The 25,036-nt window shown below is 44.9% G+C and overlaps 1 protein-coding gene across 2 annotated transcripts in view; it reads right to left on the reverse strand.

Annotated features, from left to right (window-relative positions):
• Nucleotides 1-25,036, reverse strand: part of best4 (bestrophin 4) — a 54,304-nt gene that overhangs the window by 12,329 nt on the left and 16,939 nt on the right. Inside the window, exons 1-3 of one of the 2 annotated variants that reach the window (XM_029706082.1) lie at nucleotides 14,825-15,278; nucleotides 602-809; nucleotides 309-487 (exon numbers count right to left, since the gene is read on the reverse strand). In XM_029706082.1, the coding sequence (XP_029561942.1) occupies nucleotides 309-460 (152 nt within the window). In that variant the 5' untranslated portion in view covers nucleotides 461-487; nucleotides 602-809; nucleotides 14,825-15,278. Of the gene's footprint in view, nucleotides 1-308; nucleotides 488-601; nucleotides 810-14,824; nucleotides 20,336-25,036 lie in introns of those variants that run through there. The other variant, XM_029706083.1, reaches the window with a different exon arrangement.

Below are 25,036 nucleotides of genomic sequence, written 5' to 3' on the forward strand. Positions count from 1 at the left end.
TCCCCTCCCACTCAGCCTGTCTTGTCAGACTTCCTGGTAGTTTGACATGAGAGAAAAATGTATTAATAATTAAGTAATTTTTAACATTTTTATCGGGAAAAAATATTGTGGGTGATGTTTTAGTCACTCAAAAGTTTATACATAGGAATCTAGAATGACTGTTTAGGACCTTTAATACAGTGATGCTAAAGTCAAACCGACTTGCCCGAACTGTAGCTCCGCTCTGAGAAAATTAAAGGGATTCTAGTACATTCTATTCTTTCTATTTACTCCCAATAAAAGACATCGAAGGCAGCTGCTCATCGTACCTGTAGAAAACACTGAAGAAGCTGTACAGCAGACAGAACACCAGGAACTCTTTATACAGCAGCTTGTAGATGCTTCCTCTCCACCTGAAGAGCAGCTTGGAAAACCCTCCGAACTTAGCATCGGCCACCTCTAGGGTGTAGGAGACCGTCATTTGTTACGTCGTTGCGGAGAAAAGCACCTGTAAAAATAGACAGGGAAATTGCAGTTGTCCGTTACACGTAGCTGTCATAAATGTTCGATTATTTTTTAAATTTTCTTCTTATAGCTTTTTAAAGGCATTGTCCCCTCTTACCTGTAAATACTGCTGAAACACCTGTCCTCCTGTATCCAGTCACTCTGTCCTGAGAATGATCGTCCCTCTCCTCTCATTGGAAATCTCTACTGTGTGTCATTCTGTCAGAATTCATCATCATCATCATCATCGTCGTCGTCGTATGAGATAGAGGATACTGACGCCACTGTGATTTATAGGCTGGGAAACCATGTGTAAAAGAAGTGTCCTGCCGACCAACAAAAAAACAAACGTGTGAAGTCAAGTTCACCTTTGGGCCCACATGAGATAAAAAATTGAGGAAGTACAAACAAAGTATTAAAGAATGACTGGCCCCTAAGAAAAAACAACAACTAATCCCTTTGAAAAACGGTATGTGGCATCGATATGAGTCAGAAACATTTATTATAGTGTCAAAATTGACTACAAAAGTGTAAATGGGATAATTTTGGTCATAAAGTCAGTTTGTAATCTCAGTGCGTCACAATGAGTAAATTAAGGTTGGATTTAGATTACAATTATGTCAGCAAATCATTCCTCCTTTCGCCAAACTCCAAACTCCAAGCTCCAAACTCCAAGCGCAAATCGCCCCTCCTCACACTTCTCTTCCCTTCATTGAATGGGGCTCTGTTGTTGTTTCATCACGGCTGTTTGAGACTGAAAAGCTCCATAAGGATTCACCAGCTTCGGTTTCGACAATGAATGCTTCCAGCAGGATGCACAGACAACTATGGTTTGCATGCCTTGCTAAAGGACCCCACTGTGCAGAATAAGTGGTGTGTGTGTGTGTGTGTGTGTGTGTGTGTGTGTGTGTGTGTGTGTGTGTGTGTGTGTGTGTGTGTGTATGTGTGTGTGTGTGTGTGTGTGTGTGTGTGTGTGTGTGTGTGTGTGTGTGTGTGTGTGTGTGTGTGTGTTTGTGTGTGTGTGTTTGTGTGTGTGTGTGTCAGGTGCGTCGTAAAAAGTGGACCAAAACGCAGCGGGTACGTGAATGCTCATCTTCCATATTTATTTGGAAAAACGTGAAGACTTAACAAAAATAATAAACAACGACGACGAAAACAGTCCTGTAAGGCTAACACAGCTATACACGGAACAACTACCCACAAAACCCATAGAAAAAACACCCCTACTAAATAGCACCTTCAATTAGAGGCAACGAGGAACAGCTGGCTCCAATTGAAGGTCAGCCCAATTAACTAAACATAGAAATATAAGAACTAGAACGAACATAGAAATATCCTCCAGCCTCACCACCAGCCTCACCTCCAGCCTCACCACCAGCCCCACCTCCAGCCTCACCTCCAGCCTCACCTCCAGCCCCACCTCCAGCCTCACCTCCAGGCTCACCACCAGGCTCACCACCAGGCTCACCTCCAGCCTCACCTCCAGCCTCACCACCAGCCTCACCACCAGCCTCACCACCAGCCTCACCTCCAGCCCCACCTCCAGCCTCACCACCAGCCTCACCTCCAGCCTCACCTCCAGCCTCACCTCCAGCCTCACCTCCAGGCCCACCTCCAGCCTCACCTCCAGCCTCACCTCCAGCCTCACCTCCAGCCTGCTCACCAACGGTTGTCGATGGGAAGACCAGAATTAGGTAGGTTTAGTCTGACCTGTTCCAACTTCAACATAGTATCTGTTCGTATGTCAGAAACACCTGTCCTAACTGCCATTGGTAATAGAACAGTGTCAGATATTACCTGTCCTAACTGCCATTGGTAATAGAACAGTGTCAGATATTACCTGTCCTAACTGCCATTGGTAATAGAACAGTGTCAGATAACACCTGTCCTAACTGCCATTGGTAAATAGAACAGTGTCAGATATTACCTGTCCTAACTGCCATTGGTGACAGATCAGTGACTGTGTGTCAGATAAACCTGTCCTAACTGTGACTGTGTGTCAGATGCATCTATGGAGGCAGCGCCTGGTTGATTTGAAAGATGATGTCCAGACTAACAGAAAAGGTTTGACACCGTGTCTGAATTGGGAGGAACCTTGTTCTCAGCGTTAAAATGATACACAATCTATTACTTTATATCGTCTTGTGTTATTACTGAATAATAATAATAATAATAATAACAATAATGACTGCGGGAATTCACCTCTCATTAGCGGATATCGTTTCCACGGTAATATGGTGAAACGTTGAAATTAAGTCGCAAGCTACTTTTTCGCATCGTTGCAAGGTGCAGGAGAACAAGGGTCTTCTGAAGCACATTCCAGACACTGGCTCTTGCCATAACTGATTTGACAGAGAAGTATACTTGGCTAGATAAGATCTAGCCAACTACAGCTATCATCAAGCTATGCTAGCTAGCTAGCTAGCTGTCAGCTTGGCTAAAAACAAGATCAGTGCAGGCTTTAGCCTACACACCTACACACATACAACTGAATTAGCTGACTATCTAAAGATGACGAGAAGAGTCAGGAGAGTCCTCAACTTTAAAACTTCTCACCCTAGCAAAGCTATCTTAGTTAGTCTCGCTGTATTCACTACTGCCGATGTTTGTTGTGATTGAACGGCAAAGACACATCAAAGCACACCCCCCCAAAGACGACTCTCGTTTTGTCACTCGCTGACCTTAGAGTTCCTTTTTATGTCTCTATTTTGGTTTGGTCAGGGCGTGAGTTGGGGTGGGCATTCTATGTTCCCTATCTATGTTTTGTATTTCTGTGTTTTGGCCTGGTATGGCTCTCAATCAGGGACAGCTGTACATCGTTGTCGCTGATTGGGAGCCACACTTAGGTAGCCCTTTTTTCCACCTGTCTGGTGTGGGAAGTTGTTTTTGCATTGCTGTGAGTAGCCTTGCGAAACTGTTTGTTCGTTGTGTTGCTTCTTGTTTATTGTTTTTGCTGGTTCACCGTTTATATTAAAGTATGTTGAACCCAACCCACGCTGCGCCTTGCTCTCAGTCCAACGACGGACGTTTCTTTCTGTCATGGCCGTTAGCGTTCCTTAATGAGCATTAATGAATAACGAGGCCAAATCAGGAAGTGCAGTTGAGCTTTAAATGAATTTCCAAACCCTGCCATGTGAAATAAACAGACATACCCTGTGATTGACTGCATTGAGAAGATAACTCCACAGTACTCTGGGGCGGACTGGCCATGGGCCAGGTTGGGCAATTGCCAGATGGGCTGGTCAATTTTTTTTTACCAAAGTGGGTCTGTCTAAATGTAGTTTTTTGCACCAAATTATTTGGCTAATAATTAGGTCTTTAGGAAGAAAAATGGGCTTGTGCGGGTGGCCTCGAGGGAAAAAAATTGGGCCATGTGTTAGAAATGCCTGTGATGATTTCTGGTCCCACTGTTCTGGAAGACTGGTATCAGAGGAGGCTGGTGGGAGGAGCTATAGAAGGAAATGCTCTTTGTAATGGCTGGAATGGAATACATGGTATGGTATCAAACACATCAAGCACATGGAAACCACATGTTGGACTCCGTTCCATTTATTCCATTCCAGCCATTACAATGAGCCCGTCCTCCTATAAGCTCCTCCAACCAGCCTCCGCTGACTGGTAATAGCTCCACTCATCTCCTAAGACAACTAGGAGCTACCTTGCCTGGTCCCAGATCTGTTTGTGCTGTATGGTCGTTGGCATGCCATTGACTACGGGAGTTGGCAAGAAAGCACAAACAGATCTGGGACCAGGCTCGGTAGCTCTACCACCCAAATTGAACAACAAAAAATAATTGTACTACCATATCTCAGTGACAGACATGTAGCCTGTTGCCTAGCTCTTGTCCATGGTGTTACTCTAAGGCCCTGGACCAGAGCTAGATGATGTCCAACTATCTTGTCCTCTTGGTTGTTGTTGCTGGTGTTCAGCAAAATTATCTGTTTTTTGTCTCATATGAATGTCTGTGCCAAGTTTCACCAATCAGTGGACTATAAATCACTCTCTTATCTCCGGGACTGTTTTATCCTCCTCTTCTGTTTGTCCTCTGTTCCATTTCCTCTTCTGTTAATCCTCTGTTCTCTCTCTCTCTGTCTCTCTCTCTCTCTCTCTCTCTCTCTCTCTCTCTCTCTCTCTCTCTCTCTCTCTCTCTCTCTCTCTCTCTCTCTCTCTCTCTCTCTACCACATCTCTCTCTCTCTGTCTCTCTCTCTCTCTCTCCCCCATCTATCTCTCTCTCTCTGTCTCTCTTTCACTCTCTCTCTCTCTCTCTCTCCCCCATCTGTCTCTCTCTCTCTCCACCCCATCTTTCTCTCTCCTGACTGATCTACTCTTTCACTCTGGTCTTCTCTCTTCAACAGACAGACAATTTAAAACATATAGAATTAACTTTTGTTTGATCATGTTGACATTGCAACATAATTTGTTTCTAAAAGAAATCTTGTAGATAAGCATCCTTAAATATGGCATTGAGTTCCTTTTATCCCAGTTGAAAACCTTGTTTGTTATTCTGTCCTCTGGCGTATTGATAAGGTGGTTCCATAGCCTAATAATTACACCACTCTGTCTTATTTCACAGGGCTCCAACCTGGAAGCATGTCAGACTCCAACCAGGAAGCATGTCAGACTCCAACCAGAGCTCCAACCAGGAAGCATGTCAGACTCCAACCAGGAAGCATGTCAGACTCCAACCAGGGCTCCAACCAGGAAGCATGTCAGACTCCAACCAGGAAGCATGTCAGACTCCAACCAGGGCTCCAACCAGGAAGCAGGTCAGACTCCAACCAGGAAGCAGGTCAGACTCCAACCAGGAAGCATGTCAGACTCCAACCAGGGCTCCAACCAGGAAGCATGTCAGACTCCAACCAGGAAGCATGTCAGACTCCAACCAGGAAGCATGTCAGACTCCAACCAGGGCTCCAACCAGGAAGCATGTCAGACTCCAACCAGGAAGCATGTCAGACTCCAACCAGGGCTCCAACCAGGAAGCATGTCAGACTCCAACCAGGGCTCCAACCAGGAAGCATGTCAGACTCCAACCAGGGCTCCAACCAGGAAGCGTGTCAGACTCCAACCAGGAAGCATGTCAGACTCCAACCAGGGCTCAAACCAGGAAGCATGTCAGACTCCAACCAGGGCTCCAACCAGGAAGCATGTCAGACTCCAACCAGGGCTCCAACCAGGAAGCATGTCAGACTCCAACCAGGAAGCATGTCAGACTCCAACCAGGGCTCCAACCAGGAAGCATGTCAGACTCCAACCAGGAAGCATGTCAGACTCGACTACCAACAGACCAACTGAAAAACATCATCAAAAGCTGACCTATATTTAACTGGTCCGTCCATACTGTAGTCTATATTTAACTGGTCCGTCCATACTGTAGTCTATATTTAACTGGTCCGTCCATACTGTAGACTAGTCTATATTTAACTGGTCCGTCCATACTGTAGTCTATATTTAACTGGTCCGTCCATACTGTAGTCTATATTTAACTGGTCCGTCCATACTGTAGTCTATATTTAACTGGTCCGTCCATACTGCAGACTAGTCTATATTTAACTGGTCCGTCCATACTGTAGTCTATATATAACTGGTCCCTCCATACTGTAGACTAGTCTATATTTAACTGGTCCGTCCATACTGTAGTCTATATTTAACTGGTCCGTCCATACTGTAGTCTATATTTAACTGGTCCGTCCATACTGTAGTCTATATTTAACTGGTCCGTCCATACTGTAGTCTATATTTAACTGGTCCGTCCATACTGTAGTCTATATTTAACTGGTCCGTCCATACTGTAGACTAGTCTATATTTAACTGGTCCGTCCATACTGTAGTCTATATTTAACTGGTCCGTCCATACTGTAGTCTATATTTAACTGGTCTGTCCATACTGTAGTCTATATTTAACTGGTCCGTCCATACTGTAGTCTATATTTAACTGGTCCGTCCATACTGTAGACTAGTCTATATTTAACTGGTCCGTCCATACTGTAGTCTATATTTAACTGGTCCGTCCATACTGTAGACTAGTCTATATTTAACTGGTCCGTCCATACTGTAGTCTATATTTAACTGGTCCGTCCATACTGTAGTCTATATTTAACTGGTCCGTCCATACTGTAGACTAGTCTATATTTAACTGGTCCGTCCATACTGTAGTCTATATTTAACTGGTCCGTCCATACTGTAGTCTATATTTAACTGGTCCGTCCATACTGTAGTCTATATTTAACTGGTCCGTCCATACTGTAGACTATATTTAACTGGTCCGTCCATACTGTAGTCTAGTCTATATTTAACTGGTCCGTCCATACTGTAGACTAGTCTATATTTAACTGGTCCGTCCATACTGTAGTCTATATTTAACTGGTCCGTCCATACTGTAGTCTATATTTAACTGGTCCGTCCATACTGTAGTCTATATTTAACTGGTCCCTCCATACTGTAGACTAGTCTATATTTAACTGGTCCGTCCATACTGTAGACTAGTCTATATTTAACTGGTCCGTCCATAATGTAGTCTAGTCTATATTTAACTGGTCCGTCCATACTGTAGACTAGTCTATATTTAACTGGTCCGTCCATACTGTAGTCCATATTTAACTGGTCCGTCCATGCTGTAGTCTATATTTAACTGGTCCGTCCATACTGTAGTCTATATTTAACTGGTCCCTCCATCCTGAGACTAGTCTATATTTAACTGGTCCGTCCATACTGTAGTCTATATTTAACTGGTCCGTCCATACTGTAGTCTATATTTAACTGGTCCGTCCATACTGTAGTCTATATTTAACTGGTCCGTCCATACTGTAGACTAGTCTATATTTAACTGGTCCGTCCATAATGTAGTCTAGTCTATATTTAACTGGTCCGTCCATACTGTAGACTAGTCTATATTTAACTGGTCCGTCCATACTGTAGTCTATATTTAACTGGTCCGTCCATGCTGTAGTCTATATTTAACTGGTCCGTCCATACTGTAGTCTATATTTAACTGGTCCCTCCATCCTGAGACTAGTCTATATTTAACTGGTCCGTCCATACTGTAGTCTATATTTAACTGGTCCGTCCATACTGTAGTCTATATTTAACTGGTCCGTCCATACTGTAGTCTATATTTAACTGGTCCGTCCATACTGTAGACTAGTCTATATATAACTGGTCCCTCCATACTGTAGACTAGTCTATATTTAACTGGTCCGTCCATACTGTAGTCTGTATTTCACTGGTCCGTCCATACTGTAGACTAGTCTATATTTAACTGGTCCGTCCATACTGTAGTCTATATTTAACTGGTCCTTCCATACTGTAGTCTATATTTAACTGGTCCGTCCATACTGTAGACTAGTCTATATTTAACTGGTCCGTCCATACTGTAGTCTATATTTAACTGGTCCGTCCATACTGTAGACTAGTCTATATTTAACTGGTCCGTCCATACTGTAGTCTATATTTAACTGGTCCGTCCATACTGTAGTCTATCTTTAACTGGTCCCTCCATACTGTAGACTAGTCTATATTTAACTGGTCCGTCCATACTGTAGTCTATATTTAACTGGTCCGTCCATACTGTAGTCTATATTTAACTGGTCCGTCCATACTGTAGACTATATTTAACTGGTCCGTCCATACGGTAGTCTAGTCTATATTTAACTGGTCCGTCCATACTGTAGACTAGTCTATATTTAACTGGTCCGTCCATACTGTAGTCTATATTTAACTGGTCCGTCAATACTGTAGTCTATATTTAACTGGTCCGTCCATACTGTAGTCTATATTTAACTGGTCCCTCCATACTGTAGACTAGTCTATATTTAACTGGTCCGTCCATACTGTAGACTAGTCTATATTTAACTGGTCCGTCCATACTGTAGTCTAGTCTATATTTAACTGGTCCGTCCATACTGTAGTCTATATTTAACTGGTCCGTCCATACTGTAGTCTATATTTAACTGGTCCCTCCATACTGTAGACTAGTCTATATTTAACTGGTCCGTCCATACTGTAGACTAGTCTATATTTAACTGGTCCGTCCATACTGTAGTCTAGTCTATATTTAACTGGTCCGTCCATACTGTAGTCTATATTTAACTGGTCCGTCCATACTGTAGTCTATATTTAACTGGTCCGTCCATACTGTAGTCTATATTTAACTGGTCCCTCCATACTGAGTCTAGTCTATATTTAACTGGTCCGTCCATACTGTAGTCTATATTTAACTGGTCCGTCCATACTGTAGTCTATATTTAACTGGTCCGTCCATACTGTAGTCTATATTTAACTGGTCCCTCCATACTGAGACTAGTCTATATTTAACTGGTCCGTCCATACTGTAGTCTATATTTAACTGGTCCGTCCATACTGTAGTCTATATTTAACTGGTCCGTCCATACTGTAGTCTATATTTAACTGGTCCGTCCATACTGTAGTCTATATTTAACTGGTCCGTCCATACTGTAGTCTATATTTAACTGGTCCCTCCATACTGAGACTAGTCTATATTTAACTGGTCCGTCCATACTGTAGTCTATATTTAACTGGTCCGTCCATACTGTAGTCTATATTTAACTGGTCCGTCCATACTGTAGTCTATATTTAACTGGTCCGTCCATACTGTAGTCTGCATTTAACTGGTCCGTCCATACTGTAGACTAGTCTATATTTAACTGGTCCGTCCATACTGTAGTCTATATTTAACTGGTCCTTCCATACTGTAGTCTATATTTAACTGGTCCGTCCATACTGTAGTCTAGTCTATATTTAACTGGTCCGTCCATACTGTAGTCTATATTTAACTGGTCCGTCCATACTGTAGTCTATATTTAACTGGTCCGTCCATACTGTAGTCTATATTAACTGGTCCGTCCATACTGTAGTCTATATTTAACTGGTCCGTCCATACTGTAGTCTATATTTAACTGGTCCGTCCATACTGTAGTCTATATTTAACTGGTCCGTCCATACTGTAGACTAGTCTATATTTAACTGGTCCGTCCATACTGTAGTCTATATTTAACTGGTCCGTCCATACTGTAGACTAGTCTATATTTAACTGGTCCGTCCATACTGTAGTCTATATTTAACTGGTCCGTCCATACTGTAGTCTATATTTAACTGGTCCGTCCATACTGTAGTCTATATTTAACTGGTCCGTCCATACTGTAGACTAGTCTATATTTAACTGGTCCGTCCATACTGTAGTCTATATTTAACTGGTCCGTCCATACTGTAGACTAGTCTATATTTAACTGGTCCGTCCATACTGTAGTCTAGTCTATATTTAACTGGTCCGTCCATACTGTAGTCTATATTTAACTGGTCTGTCCATACTGTAGTCTATATTTAACTGGTCCGTCCATACTGTAGACTAGACTATATTTTACTATAGAATACTTATTATCTAGACCTTTTGCAAGTGCATGTTTCTTTTGTGTAACGGGCGTGGTAAGGATTGGACGAAGGTGCAGCGGGAACGTGTAAGGATTGGACGAAGGTGCAGCGGGAACGTGTAAGGATTGGACCAGGTGCAGCGGGAACGTGTAAGGATTGGACCAGGTGCAGCGGGAACGTGTAAGGATTGGACGAAGGTGCAGCGGGAACGTGTAAGGATTGGACCAGGTGCAGCGGGAACGTGTAAGGATTGGACGAAGGTGCAGCGGGAGCGTGTAAGGATTGGACGAAGGTGCAGCGGGAACGTGTAAGGATTGGACCAGGTGCAGCGGGAACGTGTAAGGATTGGACCAGGTGCAGCGGGAACGTGTAAGGATTGGACGAAGGTGCAGCGGGAACGTGTAAGGATTGGACGAAGGTGCAGCGGGAACGTGTAAGGATTGGACCAGGTGCAGCGGGAACGTGTAAGGATTGGACCAGGTGCAGCGGGAACGTGTAAGGATTGGACCAGGTGCAGCGGGAACGTGTAAGGATTGGACCAGGTGCAGCGGGAACGTGTAAGGATTGGACGAAGGTGCAGCGGGAACGTGTAAGGATTGGACGAAGGTGCAGCGGGAACGTGTAAGGATTGGACCAGGTGCAGCGGGAACGTGTAAACTCATCTTCTTTATTTTTATTAAAAGAAGGAAAAACAAAAGAAACACGAATACAAAACAACAAACGAGACTAAACATTCCTGTCAGGTGCACAGACACAGAACAGGAGACAACTACCCACAAATCCCATAGAAAAAACATCCTTATACATAGGACCTTCAATCAGAGGCAACGAGGAACCGCTGCCTCCAATTGAAGGTCAATCAACAAACCCTAAACATAGAAGTAGAAAAACTAGACTGAACATAGAAAACACTAACCTAGAACATAGACCAAAAACCCCGGAACACTCTAAACAAACACCCCCTGCCACGTCCTGACCAAACTACAATAACAAATAACCCCTTATGCTGGTCAGGACGTGGTATTTTGTTTATGGGACGGAATAAAGTGTCGACCATCTCTGACATCCTAACTTGAGAAAGTGCTTAGTTATTCTATTAAGATAAGTCACTTCCTCTGTCTTGTTGATTCAGATCAGGATGCAGTGAATATTAGCTAGTTGTTTGCATCAATATACAACAAAAAAGTATATATTTAACAGAAATATATGTCGTTATTTGGTAGCTCATTAGATGGGGCTTCGTCATGTGTGATCAATGGGTTTCTACAAGCCACGGGTCCCATTCCTGCCACAGGACGGTGCTCTAGTTGTTAAGGAAGTTGTTGGACCCACCCAGCCCATGTTTGTCATAAGCGTCGTAAGGATTGGACCAAAATGCAGCGGTTAAAGTGCTCATCTTCTTTCTTTATTAAAGAAAACACTTAAACAAAATAAACTGACAACGAGAACAGTCCAGTAAGGTGCACAGTCTATACTGGAAACAACCACCCACAAAACACAAGAGAAAACAAACCCAACTAAATATGGCCTCCAATTAGAGACAACGACAACCAGCTGACTCTAATTGGAGGTCATTGCCAAAAACCCAACATAGAAATAGAAAACTAGATAAACACATAGAAATAGATAACATAGAACATAAACCAAAAAACACCGAAACACACAAAACAAACACCCCCTGCCACGCCCTGACCAAACTACAATAACAAATAACCCCTTTTTACTGGTCAGGACGTGACAATGTTGCCTCGGGAGCGAATGAAAGCACACTCTCGCTCTACCCCACTGCGTATTCTGACAAAACAAATAAGCCAGAGAACTAGCCCGTTATAGACGACTGCGGGAAGGCTCTTAGAGACAGACTACTGCAATTTGACCGGGTTTATTCAATGGGACGGGTAATATCCGTTCTAAGGATTATAATTCTATGGTTCTAATTTCAGTCATTCTAATTCTGTCTCAGACCTCCTGTGAGAAACAGGGACAGACAGATGGGACAGCTACACTCTAGCCCTGGGTGATTGTCTACATTCTGGGTACCTGGTAATCTAAAACTATAACGCTATAATTACTGCCTCCCACGGTGGGTGAAATCAGAGCATGGTAGCATGGCTCTCTGGCTGAGGAGAGACTTCAGGTGAGGATGGATTTTTCAGGGGTCCTAGGTCACCGTGGGGACAGAGAGAGAGGCTGAGAGGCCAAGGTTCACGTGATAGAGGTCTGGATTTGGTATGTCTCCACATAGGACTACATTGCCTGGTCTCTCACCTGTGACCAGGCTTACCCTAGGATAGGTTTGATGTACATTTGATAGCCTGCTATGAACATGTCACAAGCTAATATTAGTCTCCCATCTTTGCACTGTTAGGGTCAGACACACTGATAAACGGGATTGCCAGTAGGTACTTAGCACCACTGCCCAGAGTCAGCAGTTCACACAGAGCAGTTTTACCTCTGATTTGCTTTGTTTAAATGTATTTATTTAACCTTTTATTTAACTAAGCAAGTCAGTTAAGAACAAATTCTTATTTTCAATGACGGCCTACTGGGGAACAGTGGGTTAACTGCCTTGTTCAGGGGCAGAAACAACAGATTTCTACATTGTCAGCTCGGGGATTCGATCTTGCAACCTTTCAGTTACTAGTCCAACCGCTCTAACCACTACTAGGCTACCCTGCCGCCCAAATACTCCAGGCCACAAAGTTGAGGTAACTTGTTTGGCTTCTTCTGTCTGCTGTAGCTAATGTAAGCTAACCATAGAGGTAGATAGAGGACTAATTTTTGTATCTGTGCCATTTATAGGGAGCAATAGTAATGGTGTCTTTTTGTAGGCACTAACTCTGTCATGGTTCATGGGACTATGTGGAAACCGAATTTGTTTTTTGGAAAAACACTGAAAATAAGGTCTGTGGTAAACACAATATACAATATAATCTTCATCAGCTAACCTTTTAGGGAATTTTGAAGCATTTATGTAATTAAAGTTCAAAAAGCACATAAAGGTAATGTTAACTGACTGGTATTATCATAGAACAAAACATGGAAGATATAATCCTGTGTTTACCTCAGACCTTGTGTTTATACCGAAACCCAAGTCATTTCCCCATAGGAATGGCTGAACGAACCAGAGGGAAGACATTTCCCCCATAGGAATGGCTGAACGAACCAGAGGGAAGACATTTCCCCATAGGAATGGCTGAACGAACCAGAGGAAGGTCATTTCCCCCATAGGAATGGCTGAACGAACCAGAGGAAGGTCATTTCCCCCATAGGAATGGCTGAACGAACCAGAGGAAGGTCATTTCCCCATAGGAATGGCTGAACGAACCAGAGGAAGGTCATTTCCCCATAGGAATGGCTGAACGAACCAGAGGAAGGTCATTTCCCCCATAGGAATGGCTGAACGAACCAGAGGAAAGTCATTTCCCCATAGGAATGGCTGAACGAACCAGAGGGAAGACATTTCCCCATAGGAATGGCTGAACGAACCAGAGGGAAGACATTTCCCCATAGGAATGGCTGAACGAACCAGAGGGAAGACATTTCCCCATAGGAATGGCTGAACGAACCAGAGGGAAGACATTTCCCCATAGGAATGGCTGAACGAACCAGAGGAAGGTCATTTCCCCATAGGAATGGCTGAACGAACCAGAGGAAGGTCATTTCCCCATAGGAATGGCTGAACGAACCAGAGGTAACTCGTTTCCGGTTTTGAAGCCTGGAGAGCAAAGTAGAGCCCCACCCAGACTGAAGCCTGCAGAGCAGAGCAGAACCAGGCTGAAGCCCGGCAGAGTAGAACCAAGCTGAAGCCGGCAGAGCAGAGCAGAGTAGAGCAGAACCAGGCTGAAGCCTGCAGAGTAGAGCAGAACCAGGCTGAAGCCTGCAGAGTAGAGCAGAACCAGGCTGAAGCCCTGCAGAGTAGAGCAGAACCAGGCTGAAGCCTGCAGAGTAGAGCAGAACCAGGCTGAAGCCCGGCAGAGTAGAGCAGAACCAGGCTGAAGCCAGCAGAGTAGAGCAGAACCAGGCTGAAGCCCGGCAGAGTAGAGCAGAACCAGGCTGAAGCCTGCAGAGTAGAGCAGAACCAGGCTGAAGCCCGGCAGAGTAGAGCAGAACCAGGCTAAAGCCTGCAGAGTAGAGCAGAACCAGGCTGAAGCCTGCAGAGTAGAGCAGAACCAGGCTGAAGCCCGGCAGAGTAGAGCAGAGTAGAGCAGAACCAGGCTGAAGCCCGGCAGAGTAGAGCAGAACCAGACTGAAGCCCTGTAGAGTAGAGCAGAACCAGGCTGAAGCCCGGCAGAGTAGAGCAGAGTAGAGCAGAACCAGGCTGAAGCCCGGCAGAGTAGAGCAGAGTAGAGCAGAACCAGGCTGAAGCCGGCAGAGTAGAGCAGAGTAGAGCAGAACCAGGCTGAAGCCAGCAGAGTAGAGCAGAACCAGGCTGAAGCCCGGCAGAGTAGAGCAGAACCAGGCTGAAGCCCGGCAGAGTAGAGCAGAACCAGGCTGAAGCCGGCAGAGTAGAGCAGAACCAGGCTGAAGCCGGCAGAGCAGAGCAGAGTAGAGCAGAACCAGGCTGAAGCCAGCAGAGTAGAGCAGAACCAGGCTGAAGCCCGGCAGAGTAGAGCAGAACCAGGCTGAAGCCCTGCAGAGCAGAGCAGAACCAGGCTGAAGCCCTGTAGAGTAGAGCAGAACCAGGCTGAAGCCCGGCAGAGTAGAGCAGAACCAGGCTGAAGCCCGGCAGAGTAGAGCAGAACCAGGCTGAAGCCGGCAGAGTAGAGCAGAACCAGGCTGAAGCCCGGCAGAGTAGAGCAGAACCAGGCTGAAGCCCGGCAGAGCAGAGCAGAACCAGGCCTAGATCTGAGATCTTCAACTAGCATCCTGATCAGACAGACAGACCTGGTATTTTCCAACCTGTGGTCACATTTCACTACATGACAGGACAGGAAAGGACACAATTAGCACCAGCAGTAGAATCAAACACGTTTCTCCTCTTCAGCCACGCAACGATCTTTGCATTAATTCATGGTAAAACCTTCTCACACCAAGGAGTTAAAAGTTAGACGGCATAGCAACGGTAGCTGTGATTGGTTGAATAAGATGGCACTAACTCCTTCCTCATAGCAACAGTAGCTGTGATTGGTTGAATAAGATGGCACTAACTCCTTCCTCATAGCAACAGTAGCTGTGATTGGTTGAATAAGATGGCACTAACTCCTTCCTCATAGCAACAGTAGCTGTGATTGGTTGAATAAGATGGCACTAACTCCTTCCTCATAGCAACAGTAGCTGTGATTGGTTGAATAAGATGGCACTAACTCCTTCCTCATAGCAACAGTAGCTGTGATTGGTTGTGTAGTCATAGCTGAGTCATTTTCTGTTCTAACTGAATGTCATAAGCATTAATCAAAAACATCAGTCAGTTGTGTTCCAATTAACCGGTCAGACAGGACTGAAGGTCAGTTTAGCCTCTCCTGAGAGGGAGAGGCTGCCAGGTCAGACAGGACTGAAGGCCAGTTTGGCCTCCCCTGAGAGGCAGAGGCTGCCAGGTCAGACAGGACTGAAGGCCAGTTTAGCCTCTCCTGAGAGGGAGAGCCTGCCAGGTCAGACAGGACTCGAGGTCAGTTTAGTCTCTCCTGAGAGGGAGAGGCTGCCAGGTCAGACAGGACTGAAGGCCAGTTTAGCCTCTCCCTCTCAGGGGAGGCTGCCAGGTCAGACAGGACTGAAGTTCAGTTTAGCCTCTCCTGAGAGGGAGAGGCTTCCAGGTCAGACAGGACTGAAGGCCAGTTTAGCTTCTCCTGCGAGGCAGAGGCTGCCAGGTCAGACAGGACTGAAGGCCAGTTTACCCTCTCCTGAGAGGGAGAGGCTGCCAGGTCAGACAGGACTGAAGGCCAGTTTAGCCTCTCCTGAGGGAGAGGCTGCCAGGTCAGACAGGACTGAAGGCCAGTTTAGCCTCTCCTGAAAGGGAGAGGCTGCCAGGTCAGACAGGACTGAAGGCCAGTTTAGCCTCTCCTGAGAGGGAGAGGCTGCCAGGTCAGACAGGACTGAAGACTGAGGATACTATGTCGATGGCAACAGAACACAGCTGCTTGTCTTGGCAGAAGTAGGAGGAGGGATATGCATACCGAACAGTATCTCTAAATCTGTGTTGTGATGTGATTTTCATTCATTTGATGACTGTTATGAATCTAATCCATGATTAAATTAATCATGTAACAATTAACTCATTATGAATTTGAGGCACCATGGAAAAAGTTTAACGAGTTACCATCTCCCGAATTAAACTCTAGATGATATAGAGGTGAAGTCAGAAGTTTACATACATTTAGGTTGACTGTGCCTTTAAACAGCTTGGAAAATTCCAGAAAATGATGTCATGGCTTTAGAAGCTTCTAATAGGCTAATTGACATCATTTGAGTCAATTGGAGGTGTACCTGTGGATGTATTTCAAGGCCTACCTTCAAACTCAGTGCCTCTTTGCTTGACATCATGGGAAAATCTAAAGAAATCAGCCAAGACCTCAGAAAAGAAATTGTAGACCTCCACAAGTGTGGTTCATCCTTGGGAGCACTTTCCAAATGCCTGAAGGTACCACGTTCATCTGTACAAACAATAGTACGCAAGTATAAACACCATGGGACCACGTAGCCGTCATACCACTCAGGAAGGAGACGCGTTCTGTCTCCTAGAGATGAATGTACTTTGGTTCAAAAGTGCAAATCAATTCCAGAACAACAGCAAAGGACCTTGTGAAGATGCTGGAGGAAACGGGTACAAAAGTATCTATATCCACAGTAAAACAAGTCATATATCGACATAACCTGAAAGGCAGAACTGAAAAAGTGTGTGCGAGCAAGGAGGCCTACAAACCTGACTCAGTTACACCAGCTCTGTCAGGAGGAATGGGCCAAAATTCACCCAACTTGTTGTGGGAAGCTTGTGGAAGGCTACCCGACACGTTTGACCCAAGTTAAACAATTTAAAGGCAATGCTACCAAATACTAATTGAGTGTATGTAAACTTCTGACCCACTGGGAATGTAATGAAAGAAATAAAAGCTGAAATAAATCACTCTCTACTATTATTCTGACATTTCACATTCTTAAAATAAAGTGGTGATCCTAACTGACCTAAGACAGGGAATTATTACTAGGACTAAATGTCAGAAATTGTGAAAAAAAATGAGTTTAAATGTATTTGGCGAAGGTGTATGTAAACTTCCGACTTCAACTGTATATAATCATTATCTCATATTAGTCTCATTCTGAACGTCGCAGACTTCTTGAATCCGCCTTTTCTGATTTATTCAGTCCTACGCAAATCTATTTAATTATTTATTTATTTACTAATTAACTAAATAATTACACAGAATACACATACACACTTACATGAGATAAAAGTCCCTAGTGGACTGACAAGATATGAGGGCACATTACACAGAGATGGAGAAAGGGGGGGATGGGGAAAATAGAGAGATGGAGAAAAAGAGACATTTATTGTGGATACATCCTAGAACTGTTCCCACTTTTTAATCATATACCTTGCACACGAACCACTGCTCAGTTGGGTAAGAAATGCAATGTATTTACGTGTAGATATCTTTGTTCGTCGTCTCCCTGTTGAAACCAATCAATCCTTCTATAGGAAGGGCTCGATGGGTGTAAAGGCTCTGGTTGTCCACCAGAGGTCACAATGTCTTTCTTCGTAGTTGTCTTGTTCTTGGGGTGGATTGTTGAAATAGAACAGATCCTTTTAACGTCGAAAAGGGCGTTTCCATGACACCGACACGCCGACACGCTCTTCTGACCTAATTTGGGGCGAGGCTTAGTTAATGTGTAACGGACATGAAAACTATGATGTCGTTAGAAAACTAAAATCCCATTCCTATCTGAACGAAACTAGTTTCGTCGTTCTTCATATTTCCTACATAACGTAAAGGACTTAAACCTGACATACACAGCGTGAAAGCTCTTCAAGTTACAGTATTTTTGTTTTACAGTTTTTAATGACATCACAAAATGACAAACAATTTGACATGATTATTCATTAGACCATTCTTTAATATTCCTATCTTAGAAATATTGTTGCAATATTCACTTTTTGGACGTTAAGAGTTTTTGTGCGGGCAACAGTCTCTCTAGACAAATGCATTCCATTGGTTGATACTGAAGAGCGGGAGAGGGTTCTCTATTGCATAAGATTTACGATTGGCGTGATGTGTCATAAAACTGGCCCAGCCCCAGTGCAGGGAATATTACAGCCCCAGAGTTGAGTTCAATATAAAAGGAACGTGACATGGTTCGTGTTTGTAAAGGAAAGAGTTGAGAGGAGAAACGGTGATCCAGTCCTTGACGATGTCAGCGGAGGAATAGTGAGGCTGACTGTCCAGTTCAGTTCAAACGGTGGATCATGACAGACAAAAGTTCAACTCTAACACACAATCCTGCTGTCTCATACGATGCAGGGGATTATTACAGTCCCAGGGCTCCCCAGTGGAGCTCCTCGTGTTCTGTTCTGTTGTTGTGTTCTCTGCTATTCTCTCCCTGTCCTGTTCTCTCCCTGTCCTGTCCTCTCCCTGTCCTCTCATCCCTGTCCTGTCCTGTCCTGTCCTCTCCTCTCCTCTCCTCTCCTCTCCTCTCCTCTCCCTGTCCTGTTCACACGGTGGACTGAGCTGCTCTCTGGTCCCACAGGAAGTGGAGCTCAGAGTGATGATGTCAGCCCTTCCTGAAGAGCTCAATGTGACATCACTTCCTGTTAGATGATTGTGATTCTTCAGTCAAAGAGACAATAGTTTTTCATTCTCACTGCTTATTCAGTGTCCTGACCAGATATCTCAGTCAAGGTGTAACATGCCATTCTGTCTTCCTTCTGACCAGATATCTTAGTCAAGGTGTAACATGCCATTCTGTCTTTCTCCTGACCAGATATCTTAGTCAAGGTGTAACATGCCATTCTGTCTTCCTTCTGACCAGATATCTTAGTCAAGGTGTAACATGCCATTCTGTCTTCCTTCTGACCAGATATCTTAGTCAAGGTGTAACATGCCATTCTGTCTTACTCCTGACCAGATACCTCAGTCAAGGTGTAACATACCAAGGGGGTGGTGAGCTCGGGGTTGATTTGGAATTGTAACAACACATACACTCTCTCTAGTGAACCTATGACAGGTTGACGCCCCACGTATGCTGCCTGGTCCTAGCCGTGATCAGAGTCGTGGTCGGAGTCCTCCAGGTCCATCCCAGGCACCAGACTGTAGTATTCAGTGGACTGGGTCATATAAGCCTTCTCTCTGTCTGCCGAATCCTTCATCACCTCTGTCACACTCACCGTGTCAAGCTCTGCCCGTCTGCACATACCCATCTCGGGGCCCTCTGTCTGGGACGCAGGCCAGGCCGAGATCCCCACTGTGAAGGAGGACCCAGGAGAGGGAGAAGGAAGACACTCCACAGAGCCACCTAGCTTCATCTCCACCTCCTCATAGATGTCCCTGGTGGAGCCCAGGAGGGTGGAGGAGGGTCGTAGGAGGAGCTGGCTCTTCAAAATGCTGTCCCTGCTGCTGTCCCCCACCATGGGGACGTTGCCCTCTCCTCCTCCTCCTCCTCCTCCTGCTGGGGGCTTAGAGCGGCGGTGGTGTCGGTGGCTGTTGGATGAATGGGAGTGAGAGGCCTTCTTCTTGGAAGAGCCGAACGCGGGCGCCTCCTTGCTTTTGCTCTTCTTACCGCAGCACAGGCAGAGGACCAGACCGGTGAGGATGAGGAGGGGCAGGACGATGAAAAGTGCGGTGAGACCTGGAGAGCGGCAGACGTCTCCCGGTGCCACCGACCACACGAGCCACCCCGCCAGATTCCCAGGAGATGCACATGTGATGTTACCCACGATGCCTTGCAGGCTGGTGTTGTTGTCGTTTCCCTGCCCCCCACCGGCCTCCAGCCCCTCCACCAGAGAACAGGAGCAGTCCCAGGGGTTGTTCCCCAGCTCCAGCCTCGCCAGGCCCGGCAGGGAGAGGACAGAGATGGGGAGAGAGCGCAGGAGGTTCCCACTGAGATCCAGCTCCCGGAGGTCATCAGATCCCTGGAGGAAATCCTCAGGTAGCTCCTTCAGCTGGTTCATGCCCAACTCCAGCACCTTCAGGCTGGGTAGATCTGACAGGAAATCCCCTGGGATGGTGTTCAGTCTGTTGTGACCCAGGTAGACCTCCTGGAGAGGAGAGAGTGTGGTCTCTGTGTCCTCCAAGTCGATCTGAGTGATGTTACAGTGTGACAGGTCCAAGAGCTGTAGTCTGGTCCCGTTGGTGAGCCTGGCCCAGGGAACATGGCCGAACGTGGAGCCGGAGTAGTTCAGACAGCAGGTCTCAGCGGGTAGGACAGAGGGAAACTGGGCCAAAATGGTGGCTCCTGGACACTGACATCCCTCTGAGTGGACAGACATCACAGGGAGAGTACACAACAACAGTAGAGCCCACTGAGAGAACATCGCTAGAGAGAGAGAAAGGAGAGAGAGAGAGGAGAGAAAGGAGAGAGTGAGGAGAGAGGAGAGAGGAGAGAGAGAGAGAAAGGAGAGAGGAGAGAGAGAAAGGAGAGAGAGAGAGAAAGAGAGAGAGAGAGAGAGAGACGGACAGAGAGAGAGAGAGAGAGAGAGAGACAGACAGACAGAGAGAGAGAGAGAGAGAGAGAGAGAGAGAGAGAGAGAGAGAGACAGACAGACAGAGAGAGAAGAGAGCGAGAGAGAGGAGAGAGAGAGAGAGAGGAGAGAGAGAGAGAGAGAGAGAGCGAGAGAGAGAGAGAGGAGAGAGACAGAGAGAGAGAGAGAGAGAGAGAGGAGAGACAGAGACAGAGAGAGAGAGAAGAGAGCGAGAGAGAGAGAGATAGAGGAGAGAGAGAGAGAGAGAGAGAGAGGAGAGAGAGGAAGAGAGAGAGAGAGAGAGAGAGAGAGAGAGAGAGAGAGAGAGAGAGAGAGAGAGAGAGAGAGAGAGAGGAGAGAGAGAGGAGAGAGAGAAAGGAGAGAGAGAGAGACGGACAGAGAGAGAGAGAGAGAGAGAGAGGAGAGAGAGAGATTAAAAAAACTTTATTGGATCTGTAAAGTCACTACACAATAAAAAGATGGTTAAACATCAATTAAAAACAGAACACCAAATCTTCCTCCATAGTAACTAAACACAACGACCCCTGAATACCCCATATACTCATAAACAGATCAATACCCCATATACTCATAAACAGATCAATACCCCATATACTCATAAACAGATCAGTATTGTTGACCAGTTTGTAACAGGCAAACTCAACCCTCAGCCTCGCTGCCAACATCCCCTCCAGCACGTCCACAGACCCCTGTCCACGAATACTGTTCTTTCATGTCTTCCAAATTGCTTAAAGTTAAGAGAACTACACCCCTTTGACTAAACCTGTATAAACCTGTATATACCTGTATATACCTGTATATACCTGTATAAACCTGTATAAACCTGTATAAACCTGTATAAACCTGTATATACCTGTATAAACCTGTATAAACCTGTATAAACCTGTATAAACCTGTATATACCTGTATAAACCTGTATAAACCTGTATATACCTGTATAAACCTGTATAAACCTGTATAAACCTGTATATACCTGTATATACCTGTATAAACCTGTATAAACCTGTATAAACCTGTATATACCTGTATAAACCTGTATAAACCTGTATTCAGCATTTCACTGTGAGGTCTACTACACCTGTTGTATTCAGCATTTCACTGTAAGGTCTACTACACCTGTTGTATTCAGCATTTCACTGTAAGGTCTACTACACCTGTTGTATTCAGCATTTCACTGTGAGGTCTACTACACCTGTTGTATTCAGCATTTCACTGTGAGGTCTACTACACCTGTTGTATTCAGCATTTCACTGTGAGGTCTACTACACCTGTTGTATTCAGCATTTCACTGTGAGGTCTACTACACCTGTTGTATTCAGCATTTCACTGTGAGGTCTACTACACCTGTTGTATTCAGCATTTCACTGTGAGGTCTACTACACCTGTTGTATCAGCATTTCACTGTAAGGTCTACTACACCTGTTGTATTCAGCATTTCACTGTGAGGTCTACTACACCTGTTGTATTCAGCATTTCACTGTGAGGTCTACTACACCTGTTGTATTCAGCATTTCACTGTAAGGTCTACTACACCTGTTGTATTCAGCATTTCACTGTGAGGTCTACTACACCTGTTGTATTCAGCATTTCACTGTAAGGTCTACTACACCTGTTGTATTCAGCATTTCACTGTGAGGTCTACGACACCTGTTGTATTCAGCATTTCACTGTAAGGTCTACTACACCTGTTGTATTCAGCATTTCACTGTGAGGTCTACTACACCTGTTGTATTCAGCATTTCACTGTGAGGTCTACTACACCTGTTGTATTCAGCATTTCACTGTAAGGTCTACCTACACCTGTTGTATTCAGCATTTCACTGTACGGTCTACTACACCTGTTGTATTCAGCATTTCACTGTGAGGTCTACTACACCTGTTGTATTCAGCATTTCACTCTAAGGTCTACTACACCTGTTGTATTCAGCATTTCACTGTGAGGTCTACTACACCTGTTGTATTCAGCATTTCACTGTAAGGTTTACTACACCTGTTGTATTCAGCATTTCACTGTGAGGTCTACACCTGTTGTATTCAGCATTTCACTGTGAGGTCTACTACACCTGTTGTATTCAGCATTTCACTGTAAGGTCTACTACACCTGTTGTATTCAGCATTTCACTGTAAGGTCTACTACACCTGTTGTATTCAGCATTTCACTGTGAGGTCTACTACACCTGTTGTATTCAGCATTTCACTGTGAGGTCTACTACACCTGTTGTATTCAGCATTTCACTGTGAGGTCTACTACACCTGTTGAATTCAGCATTTCACTGTAAGGTCTACTACACCTGTTGTATTCAGCATTTCACTGTAAGGTCTACTACACCTGTTGTATTCAGCATTTCACTGTAAGGTCTACTACACCTGTTATATTCAGCATTTCACTGTAAGGTCTACTACACCTGTTGTATTCAGCATTTCACTGTAAGGTCTACTACACCTGTTGTATTCAGCATTTCACTGTGAGGTCTACTACACCTGTTGTATTCAGCATTTCACTGTGAGGTCTACTACACCTGTTGTATTCAGCATTTCACTGTGAGGTCTACTACACCTGTTGTATTCAGCATTTCACTGTAAGGTCTACTACACCTGTTGTATTCAGCATTTCACTGTGAGGTCTACTACACCTGTTGTATTCAGCCTTTCACTGTAAGGTCTACTACACCTGTTGTATTCAGCATTTCACTGTGAGGTCTACTACACCTGTTGTATTCAGCATTTCACTGTGAGGTCTACTACACCTGTTGTATTCAGCATTTCACTGTAAGGTCTACTACACCTGTTGTATTCAGCATTTCACTGTGAGGTCTACTACACCTGTTGTATTCAGCATTTCACTGTGAGGTCTACTACACCTGTTGTATTCAGCATTTCACTGTGAGGTCTACTACACCTGTTGTATTCAGCATTTCACTGTGAGGTCTACTACACCTGTTGTATTCAGCATTTCACTGTGAGGTCTACTACACCTGTTGTATTCAGCATTTCACTGTGAGGTCTACTACACCTGTTGTATTCAGCATTTCACTGTGAGGTCTACTACACCTGTTGTATTCAGCATTTCACTGTGAGTTCTACTACACCTGTTGTATTCAGCATTTCACTGTAAGGTCTACTACACCTGTTGTATTCAGCATTTCACTGTGAGATCTACTACACCTGTTGTATTCAGCATTTCACTGTAAGGTCTACTACACCTGTTGAATTCAGCATTTCACTGTAAGGTCTACTACACCTGTTGTATTCGGAGCATGTGACAAATACAATTTGATTTGATTTAAAAAAACACCAAGAAAAGGAAACAAAAAGAAAACACAGACACCACTCATACAATTCCCAGCATGCACCAACACTCCTAGAATCTAGAAAGAGAGAGAGAGAGAGAGAGAATTGAGAGTGGAGAGAGAGAAAGGAGAGAGAGAGAAGAGAGAGAAAGTCTTGTCATGCTTCGTTGATTTCGAAAAAGCCTTTGACTCAATTTGGCGTGAGGGTCTGCTATACACATTGATGGAAAGCATTGTTGGGGGGAAAACATACGACATTATAAAATCCATGTACACAAACAAGTGTGCAGTTAAAATTGGCAAAAAACACACACATTTCTTTCCACAGGGCCGTGGGGTGAGACAGGGATGCAGCTTAAGCCCCACCCTCTTCAAATTGTAAATATCAACAAATTTGCGATGGCACTAGAACAGTCTGCAGCACCCGGCCTCACCCTACTAGACTCGGAAATCAAATGTCTACTGTTTGCTGATGATCTGGTGCTTCTGTCACCAACCAAGGAGGGCCTACAGCAGCACCTAGATCTTCTGTACAGATTCTGTCAGACTTGTGTCAGAATCTATGTAGAAGAATCTCAGTAAGACAAAACGAATGGTGTTCCAAAAAAGGTCCAGTTGCCAGGACCATGAATACCAAGTCGATCTAGCCACCGTTGCCCTAGAGCACACAAAAAAAACTATACATACCTTGGCCTAAACATCAACATCACAGATACCTTCCACAAGGCTGTGAACCATCTAAGAGATAAGGCAAGAAGGGCCTTCTATGCCATCAAAAGAAACATAAAACTTGACATCCCAATTAAGATTTGGCTAAAAATACTTAAATAAGTTACAGAACCCATTGCCCTCTATGGTTGTGAGGTCTGGGGTCTAAACACCAACCAAATTATGAGGAAGCATAAAGATAACTATTTGACACACTGTAGAGAATCAACCAAAAAAACAGAGAAAATTGGAATGCTATCTGGCCTTAAATAGAGAGGCAGAATACATGACCACTGTGACTGACCCAAAATTAAGAAAACCAGCCGGAGGAAGACGACACGACAGCACCCCTGTCACGCCTGCTCCCGCTCTCCCTCTCTGGTGCTCGAGGGCGCCAGTCTGCCCTTCATTACGCACCCCTGTCACGCCTGCTCCCGCTCTCCCTCTCTGGTGCTCGAGGGCGCCAGTCTGCCCTTCATTACGCACCCCTGTCACGCCTGCTCCCGCTCTCCCTCTCTGGTGCTCGAGGGCGCCAGT

The sequence above is a fragment of the Salmo trutta genome, chromosome 21 (assembly GCF_901001165.1).
Source record: "Salmo trutta chromosome 21, fSalTru1.1, whole genome shotgun sequence".
Lineage (NCBI taxonomy): Eukaryota > Metazoa > Chordata > Actinopteri > Salmoniformes > Salmonidae > Salmo > Salmo trutta.